The 17,349-nt window shown below is 50.3% G+C and overlaps 1 protein-coding gene across 3 annotated transcripts in view; it reads left to right on the top strand.

Annotated features, from left to right (window-relative positions):
• Nucleotides 1–5,841: 5,841 nt before the first annotated feature.
• Nucleotides 5,842–17,349, top strand: part of DDC (dopa decarboxylase) — an 85,215-nt gene continuing 73,707 nt past the window's right edge. The window contains exon 1 of one of the 3 annotated variants that reach the window (XM_086697089.1): nt 5,842–6,323. In XM_086697089.1, the coding sequence (XP_086553215.1) occupies nt 6,289–6,323 (35 nt within the window). In that variant the 5' untranslated portion in view covers nt 5,842–6,288. Of the gene's footprint in view, nt 6,324–14,238; nt 14,313–17,349 lie in introns of those variants that run through there. The other 2 variants (XM_025922853.2, XM_086697090.1) reach the window with 2 other exon arrangements.

Here is a 17,349-nt window from a genome sequence, read left to right on the forward strand (position 1 = left end):
AACTGATCTTGGGGCACCTGGGGGTGCTCAGTGGGTTGAGCGTCCAACTATGGCTCAGGTCATGATCTCGCGGTTCGTGGGTTCGAGCCCCGTGTCGGGGTCTGACAGCTCAGAGCCTGGAGCCTGCTTCAGATTCTGTGTTTCTCTCTCTCTGCACCTCCTCTGCTCACACTCTCTCTCCTTCTCTCAAAAATAAATAAAAATTTAAAAATTAAAAAAAAAAAATATATATATATAATCAACTGGTCTTTGACAAAGGAACAAAAGCAACACAGTGGAGAAAGATGGTCCCTTCAACTGTTCTTGATGGAACAAGCAGACGTCCATGTGCAAAACAGCAAATCTAGACCCAGTCCCCACACCCTTCCCAAGCACTAACTCACGGGGACCACAGACCTGAATATAAAATGCAAAACTATAAAACCCCTGAAAGGTAGCATAGGAGAAAATCCAGATGCATATAGAATTTGGTCATGACTTCCTAGCTACGGCAGCAAAGGTGAGATCCGTGAAGGTAAGAATCGACAAGCTAGACCTTCAATGACATTTAAAACACTTTTGGAGAGCCTGGGTGGCTCTCTGGTTGAGAGTCCGACTCCTGATTTTGGCTCAGGTCATGATCTCAGGGTTGTGAGATCAAGCCCTGCGTTGGGCTCCACACAGTGTGGAGCCTGCTTGGGATTCTCTCTCCCTCTCCCTCTGCCCCTGCATATCTCTCTCTCTCTCTCTCTCTCTCTCTCTCTCTCTCTCTCAAGAAATATAAATAAAAAACCCTCTGCTCTGCAAAAAAAACACAAATCTGATCTTCTCACCAGCTCCTAAGCTAAGTGGCTTTTCCAGGAAAACTCAACATTGGTTCTGACATTGTAACTCTTCCTATCAGAGGGTCACCTGGGACCCAGACAACCATAACCCTAACTCGAAAGGCCAAACATTGGCGATGTGGAACTGCATCACCCAAGGAGATCATCCACTGGGGAGACTGGCGTGGGTCTGCTGCCCTATCTCATCAGGAGATGGCAGTGGCCAACTGCTCTCTACATGTAGCTCGGCCACTTCTGGGCTTAGAATTCGATGGTCATGCCTCAAACCACTCACGCTAGAGGGGCAGGAAGCTGTGCGTCGCAGAAATGTCACAGAGCTTCCCAAGTGGACGTGCGTGCCCGGTTCCGTCTGGAAGCAGCAGCTGAAAGCTTGTGGGCATCGTGGCGGCCTTGGACAAGTGTGCCTGAACTCAACTGAGTAGTACAAGGTTGTTGCTGGGATAGAATCAGCCCGCGATCCTGGCGGGATGATCTCTGGAGCCAGTACCCCCGCCATATGCAGCTCTTGACAACGATGGTGACTCAGGAGCCACTGGACCAGGCCCTCCAGCTGCAGGGTCAGGGCACCCGTTCCCCGCCCCACCCCCCGTAGGTGGGTCCTCTGCCAACACACATTCTGACTGGTTACTTTGTGCTCCCTTGCCAGGCAAGCTTTCCTTTGACAGACACCTTTCTTCGGATGCGTGTTTTCTTTTACCAAGTCAGGCGTCTTGTTAAAGGTGCTTCTCCATGTCAATGCACACCTGTGCGCTCACTTCAAGGACACTGTCGCTCTGTAGCGAACATCACAGTGGACACGCGACTTGCCGCTCGCTGGGAGAGGGCTGCCTCGCCTGAACGGGCTCTTGAGCTCCAAGCTGCGGCGTGAAGTTGAAAACGCATTCTCTTGAAACGCGTGAGTTCGGGTGGCAGAACGACAGCTACCTGAGATTTACATCCTCCTGTGAACACACCTCCAAAGCAGACACGTAAATACAAGACTTCGTGGAGGGACGATGCCAGATGCCGTCCACGACTTAGTACCTCTGAGCACACAGCTGCCGACGCCCGTGACTCTGCCATGGGCTGTCCCCGGTCACCAGCGCTGGCTCTGCAGATGTGAGGGGTGTTCAGGGGGAACGAACCCCCCCCCACCAGGGGAATGTCCCGTACCGGCTTCTGGAGTCCCAAAGGCACATTTCAGCTCGAGCTGTGCACACTGGTGACCGGTGTGAAGACGGGCCCTGTACTGACCTCCTTTGCCCCTCCCGGGGTTCTGTACGGTCACCCACAAAATAAACTTCTGGTGCTGGAGGGACTCCAGACTCACATGAGACGGGATGGAAGTTAGTCTGGACAGGAAGACTTCCATTCCCGGGGGCCAGTTCTCCACAACATTAGGTGTTAGTATTCTTCCAACCCGCATCTCACCGTGATGTTTCTTAGTGTAAGTTTTTAAAATTTATTTTGAGAGAGGGGCGCCTGGGTGGCGCAGTCGGTTAAGCGTCCGACTTCAGCCAGGTCACGATCTCGCGGTCCGTGAGTTCGAGCCCCGCGTCAGGCTCTGGGCTGATGGCTCGGAGCCTGGAGCCTGCTTCTGATTCTGTGTCTCCCTCTCTCTCTGACCCTCCCCCGTTCGTGCTCTGTCTCTCTCTGTCCCAAAAATAAAAATAAACGTTGAAAAAAAAAATTTAAAATAAAAAAAAAAATAAATAAATAAATTTATTTTGAGAGAGATAGAGAGCAGGCAGGAGAGGGGGAGAGAGAGAGAGACGGAGACGGAGAGAAAGATAATCCCAAGTAGTCTTTGCTCTGTCAGCACAAAGCCTGCTGTGGAACCCACGATTCGTGAGATCGTGACCGGAGCCGAAATAAGGAGTCAGACACTTAACCAACTGAGCCACCCAGGCGCCCCTCACCACGATTTTTTTTAGTGTACCAACAAATGATTTGAGAGTTCCTCTCCAAAGAGAAATATGTGAAAGCATGGAATTTTTTTTTTTTTTTTTTTTTTTTTTTTTTTTAGGGAAAACTGATAAGGGAACTCTTGTCCTTCGAATTATCCCAATTCTTTATTAAGCAAGAACATTTACATAGTGAGGCACCACCATGTAAACGAATGGACGATTCAGAACAACAACAAGCTCAAGAGACAGCAAGATGAGAGGAGATGATGATTTCTTTTTTTTTTAAATTTTTTTTTCAACGTTTTTTATTTTTATTTTTGGGACAGAGAGAGACAGAGCATGAACGGGGGAGGGGCAGAGAGAGAGGGAGACACAGAATCGGAAACAGGCTCCAGGCTCCGAGCCATCAGCCCAGAGCCCAACGCAGGGCTCGAACTCACGGACCGCGAGATCGTGACCTGGCTGAAGTCGGGTGCTTAACCGACTGTGCCACCCAGGCTCCCCGGAGATGATGATTTCAAAAATAATGTCGGGAGAACTGGTTTCATGTGGTTATGGTATCCTGTCAAGTGGCGGAAAGCGGGTTGCAAAAAGCGTACGCGGTTCTGCCGCCCTCTGGTTAACACATTTGCAGACGCCGAAGACTCGAAGGCTCATGTCGACTCCCCATGTTGACATCAGCGCTCTGTCTGCAGTAGGATTATGACTTCTGTACGGAGAACTGACGGGCCCTGTGTACGGAGATCAGTAGAATGTCCTTAGGATGTAGAAGGTTCTGCCACCTGGCTAAGACACACATCTGAAGAGAGAGATTGATCAAGGGAAGGGACGGTGTCCCGTGAAAGAAAATCATGTGCAGAACGATTTCCTTAAGCCGAAGGAGCCTTGAGACCGAGGGAAAGGGCCATCCGGTCCAGTATGACCAGACGTGGTCTAAGAGGGAGGCTTACAGACCAAAGTGTGTCCTGGGTGGGTGCAAGGTGAGTAGATCTCGGCAGCCCACCTCCCATAAGACCGGCTTCTGTAGCCCTAGAGGCGGTGGGGGGGGTGGTGCTGGGGGACCCCCCGGAGGAGGTGTTGGAGAATAGGGGTGAGTCGTAGCCATGTATCCAGAACAGATCACGGACGTTCTGTCCCCAGGGGCTACCAAGTGAAATTGCTTGTGTGGTTAAACAAGAATCAAGAATGGGGTGGGGTCTGTGCCCAAGGAGTCTTCAGGTCACAGAGTGATCATCATGGCAGATTTGTCCGAGATGATGGCTGGCCGGTTGGTCAGGTCGGCCAGCAGGAAGGCACAAAATAAACCCCAGGGTCGTGGGTTGGCAGGTAGGCACCGGTGGGGAAGGAGGTGCCCTGAGGTCATCTGACCAAAATTCTGGGCTGATCCCTGCTCAACAAGAATTTTTCAGCTGTCACCTAAATCCCTTGTACGTTTGTCTCCTGGCGGAGAAGCTTGCTGAAAGTGACATTGCCACATCTCTGTCTTCCTGTAACTTGGGAACTTGTGCACCCTTCTCCCTCACGTGTGTGCGTGTGCGTATGCGTGCGCTCTCTCTTTGGGTGCTTTTATCCAGTATTGTTGCTTCAAGTACCGTTTAAACCACTCTGTCCACTCGTAACTACATGTCCTGTCTGGACTGCTTCTGTGACATCAGACCCCTACCTGGAAAAGTTCCCTGGACATCTCCACCGAATGCTCTGTGTCTGTGTGTGAGTGTGTGTGTGTGTGTGTGTGTGTGTGTGTGGTGTCTAGAATTTAATTCCCAAGCCAAACTCTGTCTCTGGCCGGCTAAGCTGGCCCCCCACTGGGCACTTTTCCCCAGTCCACGAGAATCACCGTCCACTCAGTGGCCTCAGGTCCATGAACTCATCCTGATTCCTGACGTGTCCTCTTCCCAGCAGCCTCCTGACACCCACGCGTGCATGTGCACATGCGCACGCACACATGTAGATGCACGTGAACACGCACGCACACACATGCACAAGTGCACACGGACACATGCACACGCAAACGTGCAGATGCACGTGAACACATGGACAAGTCCACGCGCACATGGACGAACATGCATGCACGCATGCACACATACACTTGCACAAGTACACGTGCACAAGCATGCGCATGCACAAGCACGCATGAACACACACGCACAAGAACACACTTGCACAAGCACACACGCACAGGCGTGCACACATGCAACTCCCTTCCCTCCCCCAGCCCACCCCAACTCCCACCGTGTTCCTTGGGTTTCTGCTCCTTCCTGCAAATCAGGAGCGTAGAGACAGGTTTCACTCTCGTCCCACTGGTCCATTTTGCACACGAGGGCCAGAGTGATCTTAACTCAGATGTACACAAGCTAAGGTCAGACTTTCCAGAAACGCTTCAGTGCCTTCCGTCACAGTTGGAGGAAGTACAAATTATGAACCGTGGCTCAAAAGACCCCCTGCTTTGTGTGGTCCTTGTGGGGGGCGGGGGGAGGGACTTCTTTCAGGGCTCGAGATACTCTTTCTAGCCTCAGCACCTTCACAGATGCTGTTCCCCAGAGGGAGCCCTTCCCTCCCTCTTCCCCTACAAGGACAGTTACTTCTACGGTGTCGGCTGACGTCAGGCTGCATGTGAAGCAGTGGGCGTCCCTGTAGGACCCACGTGACCCCTCCCTCTCCTTCCTTTCCTCCAGTGGCTCTTGTACCGGTTTGGAATCTTCTCAGTGTCACTCTGCTGTGCCTTCTCAGGCCCCATACCGATGACGAACAGAACGATGAGTCCCCGCCCCGGGCTGACCCTGCCGCCAGGGACGGGACACGGAGACCTCTTCCCTTCTCCAGCCTGTGACAAGCGCTCGGGCCACAACAGTCCTGTCCTCCCTGTGTGTGCCCAGTCCTCTGACGAATGGCCCGAAACGCGGCCTCACACCCCCTCGGCCCTTTGTACCCGCCGGAGCCCTGAGCCCAGAGCACCTGTGGGGTGGCCACCAAGGTCAGCCCCCATGCTCCTTGCGGACCTTCTCTGCACGTTCTCCGTGCCTCCTCTCAGCCCTGCTCTCTGTCCCAAGAAAATCCTCTCGCCTGGGGTTTTTCTGTACGTCTGCCACAATCTCGGCCGTGGCATTATTCTCCTCTGCATCGTCACCATCGTTTCAGCGGTTGGGGGAGGAAGAGCTAGGGCGTGCAGGCTCCGTGTGGGGGCATCCGAGAAGGCTTCCTGTGCTGCAAGGCCGGACCTTACGGGACGACCTGATGAGGCGAAACCTTGAAACTGGGGCTGCTGGGGATAATGGAGGGATCTGGCGACTGGGCTAAGTCGGTGGTGAGAGGGATCCAAGCTGTTCAGGGCTTAGGGGAAGGGAGCCCTCCCTGGAGGTTTCTCAAGACTTCTGTGACCTTTATCACCAGCAGGAATTAATGTTTAACCAGCACAGCAGGCTGAACAAGCAAGGACAGGGAACCATGTGGATTTCAAGCTACACGGAGTGATCTGTCCCAGAGCCAGCAGGTCTCATGAAGAATAAGCCCAGAAGGAAGTAGGATTCTCAGCAAGTAAGTCCCTGGCTTCATACTTCACTGGATTATTATTGTTGGAAATGGCAACATCTGTACCTCGACTCTTGGTCCCCAGGTGCTGACCGCTTGCTCGAGGTTAACTCCCCTGAGGACTGGAAGTCACTGTTGGTCCAATGCTTTTAGGCTGGCGTCTCACGGGGCTGTCGGTGACACGGGGGCTGACAGGAGGTGCTCACGTGTGCACGGTCACTTGTGCGGCTCCTGTGTGACGAGGGAGGTGCCGGGGATGATTTCCTGCCTGTCACTCGGGAGCCAAAGCAGGACAGATGTGGGCAACGTCCTGTCCTTACCCCCTGCTTCCCATGTGCTTTGGGGCCCCTAGTTCCCCTGAGCCTCTGTTGAGCCTCTGTTTCTTCGTCTCTACGATGAGGATTTTAATAGTACCTACCTTGTTAGGCAACTGGGATGATTAAATCCCATAATGCACTGGGTGTTGTATGGAAACCAATTTGACATTAAATTATATTTAAAATTTTTTTAAATAAATCCCATAGGGGCGCCTGGGTGGCTCAGTCGGTCGAGTGTCCAGTTCTTGATTTCTGCTCAGGTCATGATCTCACGGCCGTGGGATCGAGCCCTGAGGCCAGTTATGATTACAGAGTCTGGTTGGGATTGTCTCTCTCCTTGCCCCTTCCCCCGCTTACACGAGCCCTCTCTCTCTCAAAAATAAATAAAAATACACACTAAAAAATCATTATAAGAAGATACCATCCTTGAGAAGATTGCTCTTCTCCATCGGGCCTGAGTTAATGCTTCTGAGAGTTTAGCATGTGCTGTGGTTAACCTTCGTCTTTAATCGTATCCTCGTTCGACACGTGCGAAACCACGTCGGGAGAGGTGAGGACGGTCAGGCAGGAACTCCTAGCCTGTGAGCATGAAATCAGCACTTAGATGTTGTTATGGCACAGCCCGGCACCTGGCCCCCCGCCATTCTGGGAAAATGCCGCATTTTCAAAGCACTTACCATGTCCCAGGCCCTAGAGTAGTCACACGAGCCCTTGGAGAGCAGGGAGGGGGGTCTGGAGGGACAGGACCGGAGATTCGGGACCGTTGGCAGGAGGGGGATGGGAAGGGTGGAGATGGGGAGTGTCAGGGCACAGCTGGAAAGTGGCAAGTGCAGGACTGGGCACAGGGCGGAAGGCTCTGGGCTTCCAAGGTGGTGTGAGGGCACAGGAGGCATTGTCTAGACAGGTCTCCCCATGCACGACCTTGGGAGACCCAGTGCTCCCACTCCTGAGTGTCTCTTAGCAGAGCAGGCTGAACCCGGGCTGGCACTCTGCCCTGTTCTCGGCCAGCCTAGCGATCCAGTGTGTTGGGCCCAGGAGGTGAGAGCTGGTGCTCTTGTTGCTGGGGGAAGTCCTTCCAGGGGTCAACCTTGTAGTTGCTCTTAGGGTTCATGTGCGCGGACGTCTGGGACAGGGGGGCACCCTAGAACTTTCACTCTGGCTGTCCTCACCGACTGGATTTTGAAACGAGGAACATGTTGGGGCTCCTCAAGATGTAAATCATAACTTCCAGGCTTCTAAAAGTCACTAAATGGCGTGTGAAGAGACATCGCCATCTGCACGGGATGCCATCCCCGAGTTTTGCTGCACCCCGGCCTCTGGTGGCAGGGGGCGGGCTCGAAAACACCGACGGTAGGCGAGACTGACAAAGAACGACGGTGTGTCCACGCTGAACCAGGTCATCAACAAGTGATCTATTTATGTAGTTTGCTACTGTATAAACCTGATGGAAGAACGCAAGTATACCTGAAGTATAATAAGCAAATCTTGGCACAAGTGTAAGGATGGATCAACAAATTCACCATCATGATGGAAAGTTCTAACACACCATTAGTAATGATAGTAAACTGAAAGGCTCATCAAGGCAACAAAAAGTAGAGATGTGGAAAATCTCAACAAGTAACCATCTTGGTTTATTGGGCATAACTAGAGCCCCGCGCCGGATAGTTAGAAAATGCTTTCTTCGGGGCTCCTGGGTGGTGTAGTCGGTTAAGCGTCCGACTTCAGCCAGGTCACGATCTCGCGGTCCGTGAGTTCGAGCCCCGTGTCGGGCTCTGGGCTGATGGCTCGGAGCCTGGAGCCTGCTTCTGATTCTGTGTCTCCCTCTCTCTCTGCCCCTCCCCCGTTCATGCTCTGTCTCTCTCTGTCCCAAAAATAAATAAAAACGTTGAAAAGAAGAAAAAGGAAAAAAAAAATGCTTTCTTCTCAACTGCACCTGAAACGTTACAAAAATTGAGGATGTATCAGTAGCAGACTTAAGTCTGAACACCTGTCACAGAATCGCTATCAAACCAGCGTGTCCTCTCCCCAGTTCAGTTCTATTCCGTTCAATTCCATTCCATTCAAGTCAATTCAAGTCAATTCAGTTCAGTTCAATTCAATGCAATTCAATTTATATTAAAAAAAAAAAGTAAAAATTGCTATACATGTCTGGAGTTCTTTTAAGTTTATTTATTTATTTTGAGAGAGCGAGCGCTGACACATGAGCAGGCTACAAGAAGAGAGAGAGGGAGAGAGAGAGAGAGAGAGAGAGAGAAAGGGAGCAGGGGAGGGGCAGAGAGAGAAGGAGAGAGAGAGAATCCCAAGCAGGCTCTGAGCTGTCAGTGCCGAGTCCGACGAGGAAAGGGATCCCACAAACCCTGTAATCGTGGCCTGAGCTGAAACCAAGAGTAGGACACCTAACCAACTAAGCCAGCCCGGTGCCCCGAAAGCATCTAGTTTTAAATGCTGATATTGGATGTTGAAAAAGGACAGAAATCGAGCCAATCACTCAGCTAAAGGTGGTAGAAACATAACAACAGAATGAAGATAAGTTGAACGCAGGCAATAATTCAGCTTAAGAGGAAAAATCAACGAAAAAGAAAATAAAGGTAGATTAGGACAGACCAACAAAGCCGCAAGTTTTTTTTAAGACTAATAAACTAAAAGCAGCTCTGCCAACCTTAACCAATGAAGAAAAGGGAGGGAAATAAATAAATAAATAAATAAATAAATAAATAAATAAATAAAATTTTAACGAAAGAGGACATCATTGTAGATTCAACCAAGCAAAATGGTAACGTGTGTATTATTAAAACAGACAAACCCCTGTCCTGAAATTTAAAAATTTGCTGACATAGCACGAAGGGGAAATAGAAATCTTACCGAATGGTCCCAAATGATAAATAAATTGATTTGTTAAAAATATTTCCTCAAACATAGGAGGAGGGGCAAATAATTTTTACATGTGACTTGTCACACTGTAAGTGATTGGATAATGCCGAATTTCAGAAATATACAAACTGCTTCAGAGAATTTAAAAAAAGAAGGGATTATCCCCAATCTGTGCGACCACAGAATCTGACCCTAAAACCAGAGAAGATCCACGTTGGCAGGAAAAATTACAGTGTTATTCGTGAGAAAGAAGTACAAATTCATGCAAACAGTTAACTCGCCATAGTTTTATCCCAAGAATAAATGGATGTTTGAAAATTAGAAAACTTGTTAATGACATTTATCATATTAACAATTTAGAGGAGGAAAACCATGTGAGTTTCTCTTTAGATGCAGAAACTATTTTGATACAATTGAGCATCAATTTATTATAATAAAAGTAGGAATAGAAGAAACCTCCTAATAATGAATTTCCAATAAAACCCTGTCATTTAGTGAAATGTTAGAAGCATTCTTTTTAAAGCCAACAAGGTGAGGACATTCACCACAACTGCTTCTATTCAACAGTGTCACAGAGGGACATCTAGGAAATAGGGCCAAGCACATATAGAACCTGAAATTTTAAGTTTTCCAGTAGTCACATTTAAAATTTTTTAAAAATCCAAAAAAAAAATTAAAAAAAAATCTACATGTACTGCAGTAGAATGAAAGATTTTATGTAACACAACAAAGTGAAATGTAGTCCTACATTCAAATCGTGTAACAGGCAACATTTTTACACTGCTTCGGCTTTGAGATTTGAATGTAAATGATTACATAAAATTAAATGAAACATTCGTTTTCTCAGTGGCACTGGCTGTGTTTCAAGGGGCCCTTAGGCAGGTGCGGCTTGTGCCTATGACACTGGAGAGCACAATCCTAGACAGTGTAATCAGGCAAGAAAAATAAATAAGAAAAAGGACTCGAAAGAACATTATCACAGTTCACAGGTGATATGGTCCTTTGCAATGAAATCCACCTTGAATTAACAGACAAATTATTACAACTTTTCTTTAAAATTGTTTTAACGTTTATTTATTTTTGAGACAGAGAGAGACAGAATATGAATGGGGGAGGGACAGAGAGAGAGGGAGACACAGAATGGGAAGCAAGCTCCAGGTTCTGAGCCATCAGCCCAGAGCCCGACGCGGGGCTCAAACTCACGGACCGCGAGATCGTGACCTGAGCTGAAGTCGGACGCTTAACCGACTGAGCCACCCAGGAGCCCCAAATTATTACAACTTTTAAGAGAATGTCATTAGGTGGCCGGAAAAAGGATGAAACATACAAAATCAATTGCAACTCTATACTTTACCAATAAACAGTTACCTTCTTTTCTCACTAACAAGAAAGATCATCTTTCTACATATTTAGGAGACATTTCCTTTCCATTGCAGATATGTGCTTGTATTTCTATTGAGTTGTCTTTCTTTTATTGAAATGTCTTCTTAATTTTATGAAGCCTAACCCGTAATTAGCAATATGCATCTTAAATGCCTCCCTCCTCTTTCTAATTTATACAGTTTGCAGAATAGATATTCTCAACAGTAATGTAGTGACACTTGATGATCTTTTATGGTTAGCTGGCTAAGTGAATCATTTATGAAATCGTTCCCCTCCAAGGCCATAAATATATATTTCTGTTGTCCTAAAAATTTTGCCTTTCACAGTGAAGGCTTTAATCTATCAGAAACCTATTTTTTGTATATGGATTGAGGAGCAGGTTTAATTTCATTTTTTCCAAGTAGTTGACCAGTTGCCCGGCACCGTTTCATAACGTGTTCTCTCTCTATCAATCTATAATTCCATGTTTGTCAATTCTCCATATCTTTCCGGGATTTTTTTTCCAGGCTGTCTATTCTGTTTAATTGGTCAGGTGTCTACCTTTGCAATCAAAGCCATGACATTTTTCCAGCTTCCTCAGTCATAAGTGTAGAGCAAGGCTGTAATGTCCTTCTTTCTCGACAGTATGCTGGCCGTTCTTAGACCTTTGCTTTTGCATTATATACCTTTTAAAATTTTCTGATGTTTATTTATTATTGAGAGAGAGAGAGAGAGAGAGACATAGAATCCAAAGCAGGCTCTAGGCTCCGAGCTGTCAGCACGGAGCCCGATGCGGGGCTCGAACCCACGAACTGCAAGACCATGACCTGAGCTGAAGTCGGACGCTTACCTGACTGAGCCACCCAGGCGCCCCTTGCATTTATATTTTGTCGTCAGATATCTGTGTTGGGATTTAGATTCTGATGGCATCGAATCTGCAAATCGGTTTGAGGAAAGTGGATGTTTCTATGCGTGAACAGACATCAGTTCCCATCTATTTAGATCTACTGTAATGGCTCCTGTCGATTTTTATAAGTTTCTTCATCCGGTTTTGCACGTCTTTTGTTAGGTTTTGTTAGATTTTCTCCTGTCTTCCGGTTCCTACTGTAAGTCCTGTCTCGCCACGATCACTGTGGACGGGCGAAGAAGCTGGCCGCCGATAATACCTCACAGGCGGTGGAGACAGGTGCAACCCAGCGTAGCCCGTGGGCAACGATGTTTTGAAGCCAGGGCCCTGCCTTAAACCTTCTGGCGACTGCTTTCTCTGCAAACGTTGGCTGGGTCCCCGGCTTCCAGCCTCCTGTCTGGGCTGTGCCCTCTTCTCGAGTTTGTAGCACTGGTCACCATTGATTGACAACTATGGATTTCTCCCTCTGTCTATTCTTTCACGGTCTGCCTCCCAGCAAGTAGGTTTGCCGTGTCCAGCATGAGGGCAGGCTGGCCCGCTGGCAAGGAAGATGCTTGCTGTGTGACTCTGCCTCATGGCCTAACCTCTCTGAGCCTCAGCTTCTCCATCCATGCAATGGCGATGAGAATGTCTACCTTGTAAAGTAGTTGAGAGGGAATGAATGATTTTCTGTAGAAATCCCTGTAACAAAGCCTTTATAAGTGCTAGGTGTTATGAGGGTGACTCTTCATGGAATGGAAGATTTCACTCGATTCTCACACCCCCTTGGCCAGAGGTCCATGCTGGGGTCAGCCCCTCACCATACCTGTATCCTTCTCTGCATCGCCTCCTGTCTTCACCCAGGGTTTACCAAGCAGGGTGCTGGGGGTGGCCCTCTCTAGACCCCTTGCTGGGTCTCCAGACCCCAGGCCCCTTGCTGGAGCCCCTGTGCATGAAGCCACCTGCCGTGGGCCCGGCCAGCTTTGTCCAGCTTGCCGCTCCCTCTGCCCGCAGAGCGCCTGGTCCCGCCTGCCTCTTGTCTGCAGGGGCACATCTCAGTGCCGGGGGATGAACAGCCTCCTGTCCTCACCGAGCCACCGAGGGAGGGTGGGAGCCTCGCACCGGGCACGGAGCTCCTCGCCAGCCCCCCACAGCCCCGCTGCCCTCCTGCCGCAGGCTTCAAGGCCTCTGCCCCTGACCGTGAGCTGTATGTATCTGCGTGCGGTGGACGCATGTGCATGCACGCATGTGTCGTAGGAGCAGACAGTCCTGCCTGCCCCTCCTGATCTGAGTGAGCTCTGCCAGGCCCCTTTCCAAGGTTCCCAGGGCTCTGCGCACACCGCGATAGAGAAACGAACCCTGTGCCTCGTGTTTCACTGACCAGCCTGCCTGAGGGGGCGGAGAAGAAAGGGAGCCCGAGAACTCTTGCCTCTTGTAACAGCGTGGATGGACCTTAAGGCGTTATGCTAAGTGAAATAAGCCGCGCAGAGAAAGATAAATAACCACATGATCTCATTAATATGTGGAATCTGGAAACCAAACCAAACAGAACGCAGACTCATAGATACAGGGAACAGACTGGCATTTCCAGAAGGGAGGGGGTGCTGGAGGAGGGAGCATGGACGAAGGGGGTCCGGAAATGCAAACTCTGAGCTGCGCATAGGAATGTAACTCACCGCGTGGGGGCTCACAGTCGGTCGCATTGTAGCAACTTGGTGTGCGACACCCGTAACTAGACTCATCCCTGGTGGTCATTTCACAATGGCTGCAAATGTCCCATCGCTACAAGGTACACCTGAAAGGATCATACTTTGGGATGTCAATTATACCTCAATTAAAAAAAAAAAAAAAAAAGCCAGTGCATTACTCTACACCATGACAAAGCATTAGAAAATATATCTTGGGGTGCCTGGGTGGCTCAGTCGGTTAAGGGTCCGACTTTGGCTCAGGTTATGATCTCAAGGTCGGTGGGTTCGAGCCCCGCGTCGGGCTCTGTGCTGACAGCTCGGAACCTGGAGCCTGCTTCGGATTCTGTGTCTCCCTCTCTCTCTGCCTCTCCCCGGCTCACGCTCCGTCTCTCTCTCTCAAAAGTAAATAAACATTAAAAAAATTAAAAAAAAAAAATACAGAGAGAGAATGAGAGAGAACAGGGTTTTGAATCCCAGGAACCTGGCTCAAATCCTCACCTCCCCGGCTTCTCTCTGATCTGGACTAAACTGATGGCCCAGGGCTGGCCTGAAGGCCTCCTCCTGACTCATCTTGCCTATCCTGGGTCCTCACTTGCCCCGAGAAAGAGCCAGGGAGCCTGCAGTTTCCCAGGGGGTTGCCTTGAGGGTGTGCAGAAGTCTGGATCGAACACAGAGCACTGGGAACATAGAGCCCTTTCCCTGTGGCCTCTTGCCACTGGCCCCTGCAAGGTTCCGCTGAGTCCTTTGGCCCTGGGCCGCCCCCACCCAGCCCTCAAGTCTGGGGTGGAGAGCAGGAGGGCGGGAGGGGTTGCAAGATGTTGCTGCCGGGTAAATAGGCAGAGCAAGCCGCTCTGATTGGCTTTGGGGAGGCGGACACTGTCTATATAAATGGTGATTGCATCCTCTGTGCCTTTTAACTGTCACGGAGGAGAGGAGAGAGAAGGCTGCCTGTGAGTACTGCTCTTTGTCCTTAGAGCCTGGGGTCACCAGAGCCCCTGGAGAATTCCAGCTACTGGATGGCTGTGACCCTGGGGTGGGGTGGGGGTGGGGGGCTGGACGTGGCTTGTTCATTCCAGCTTGGTTGATTTCCTCTGGCCAGGACGGCTTGGCATCGGGCGGTGGGCTGGTGGGGCACACCAGAGGGACTTTTTATTGAAATGGGTGCCAACCTAAGTCGCCTGCCTTTTCGTGTGTCTCCGAGCAACAGGTCAGGTAAAGAGACAGAAACTTCGGATGGTTTTTTTAGCAGGTGTTCTCTGAGCCGTAACAAAGTGAGTGGAAATGAGTTTCCGGGCTGGTTCGTGGTGTATGTGGAGCCCAGGGAGGCTGGGGTGGGGTGGGGTGGGGAAGGAGGACCCCGTCTGCATGGCGGGCAAAACACGTCCCCCCTACCCCCAGGCTCCTGCCCTCAGTGCCAAGGACCGCTAACAGTCCTCCCTCAAAATGCTTATAAACACCGGCTCTGATGTTTGTCAGCGGCCCCCGGGGAATACAGTAGGCGGTCAATAATGAGAGCTATAGAATTAATCAGCACGCCAACTGCAGGTGGGAATGCCCCTGCCCGGGATGTATTATTTTCTCGGGTTTCCGAGGGACATCCGAGCAAAGGATATGAGTCCCCCCCGCCCAATCCTATTCCTCTCTTAAAGGCTTCAAGCCCTGGGTGCTTGTGCTTGGTTTCTCATTCATATCAGCAGGATCTCGCCTCCGGAAGAGAACGAAGGCTAAGGTCCCATTGCGACATCAAAGCTGGTCTCTGTGGGTTTCCAGGGTGCCAACGAGACACAGGCTCTTTCTGCCCGAGGGTGGCCCGTGAGGCCCCCGGGCAAAGACAGGTGACATCTAGGACAGTTAACATGGAGGCAAGCTGAGGAGGGCGGTTCTGAAAGGGAAAAAATCATGTCCTTGACTGTGGCCTCTCCCTCTCTTCTGGGCACGCGGTGGGTGTGCCTCGGGCAGCAGCCAGTGTGATGATAATAATTACAAAAAAAACCCCCACAAAAACCAAAAAACCAAGATCCTGCCAACCCCCTACAAATTCAAATAAACGGGTGGGGGGTGGTTATTTATGTTTCCCCCTCTTCAAGGTGTTGATCCTTCTGAAGGTTTTCCCCTGTGACGTTTGGAAACTCCGTATGCGTCTGGTGGCGAGTTTGGGAAAGACCCCAGGAAAATTAAGAGTCTGTGGATATCTTATTTATTTAAGTTTATTTATTTATTTTCAGAGAGGGAAAGCACAAGTAGGGGAGGGGCAGAGAGGGAAGGAGGGGGAGAGAGAGAGAGAGAGAGAGAGAGAGAACCAGGCAGACTCTGAGCTGTCGGCACGGGCACGGAGCCCAGCACAGGGCTTGAACCCACAAACCGTGAGATCATGACCTGAGCTGAAGTCAGACGCTTAACTGACTGAGCTCCCCCAGGCGCCCCACGGCTCTGTGGATATTTGAGGAGAGAGGTCCTGAAATTTTCAAGGTGCTCATCCGCGTTTCTGGATGGGGATGCTCGGGCCACGAGGGGGCCGTCGGAGGGACCCGTCCAGGCTTCTGAGTGCACACACCCACGAGTAAAACTACCTGTGAGCCGTGTGGGCTTCCCTGAGCCCTCTTCCTCCTTTCCAGAGCAGGGATAGTCTTGCTACTTTGCAAAGCCATCGTGAGGATTGAGAGCACAGAGTTTCAGTGCTCACGCCGGTGCCCCGTGTGTAGTGACTGTCGCAGCATTTGCTCGGGGGCACGGGGGACCGCAGATCTGGTACAGCCTCCGCCCGTTTCTGTCTCAGCTGGGCTGAGCCCAGCTGGGGGCTCAGGTCAGACACCGCCTATCACACGTGGTGAACGGGGAACACCCAGACCACACTCTGGGTGGGGTGGGGGGGGAAGGCGCTGCCTCCCCAGCCTGGCCCAGAGCCCCCTCTGGGTGGGCACAGGGAGGGGGCCGTGCAGGAGCCTATGGCCACCTGGCCACAGAGGTCAGGGGAGGAGGCTGGCTTCAGCATCAGAAACGCCAGCACCCGCTGCTCCCGCGATGGGTTGTATGGCCGTGATCAGGGGCACCAGCCCCCCTGAGCCTTGGTCACGCAGCAGCAGTAACACTCTGGGCAGGATCATCGACATTGCTAAATGACATAAGGCATATGACAAATTGAGCAGAACTTAGGCAACAGAGATTCATCTGGTTTCTCTGAACATAGGATGTGGCAACTGAGGGGCAGCATTTTCTGGGCTTTGAACTCGGGGTAACCTCAAACACAGGTTTCTTAGCAACACCGGGGACAGGCCAGCGGCCACCCCCCAGGAGTAATGGGGAGTTCCCAGTGAATTGAGGACTCAGGATTTACCACTGAACTGATTTGTGAGGGGGGGGGGTGGAGGCTTCCCAAACAGTGTGCCAAAACATACTGAATCGACTCACAGTGGCAGGTGTCATATATTTGGAATAGATGATAAATCAATATGTGATGTGGCCACGGGATGTGACCGCTGTAATGAAAAGAAGCAACCAGCTAGAATGGCACTGAATAGTCTCAGGTCTATGGAAAAGGGCAGATGGCCGTGGCCTTTTGTGAACTGCTAATGTGGCTGCAAGAGAGTAAGAGGAAAGGGGGTGAGAATTTTAAGGGGGAGGAGAGGCGCTTTCCCTTAAGGAAGAGTTTCTTCTGGAATTGCACTGAAATAAAATGGAAAACGAGAGGAGGTATTTCAAGTTGGACTCACTGGCTCTTTCTTGCATAAAACCGTTTAATAGCAAACACAGAGGGTATTATGCTAAGTGAAATAAGTCAGGGAAAAGACAGAGATCATATGATTTTACTCAGATGTGGGATTTAAGAAGCACAACGGATGAACACAGGGGAAGGGATGGAAAAATAAGATTAAAGAGAGAAGGAGACAAACCATAAGAGACTCTTAAAAAGAACAAATGGGGGGGGGCTGCTGGAGGGGAGGTGGGGGCATGGGCTAAGTGGGGGACGGGCATTAAGGAGGGCACTTG

Source organism: Puma concolor, chromosome A2 (assembly GCF_028749965.1).
Source record: "Puma concolor isolate L17-30 chromosome A2, mPumCon1.1.hap2, whole genome shotgun sequence".
Classification (NCBI taxonomy): Eukaryota; Metazoa; Chordata; class Mammalia; order Carnivora; family Felidae; genus Puma; species Puma concolor.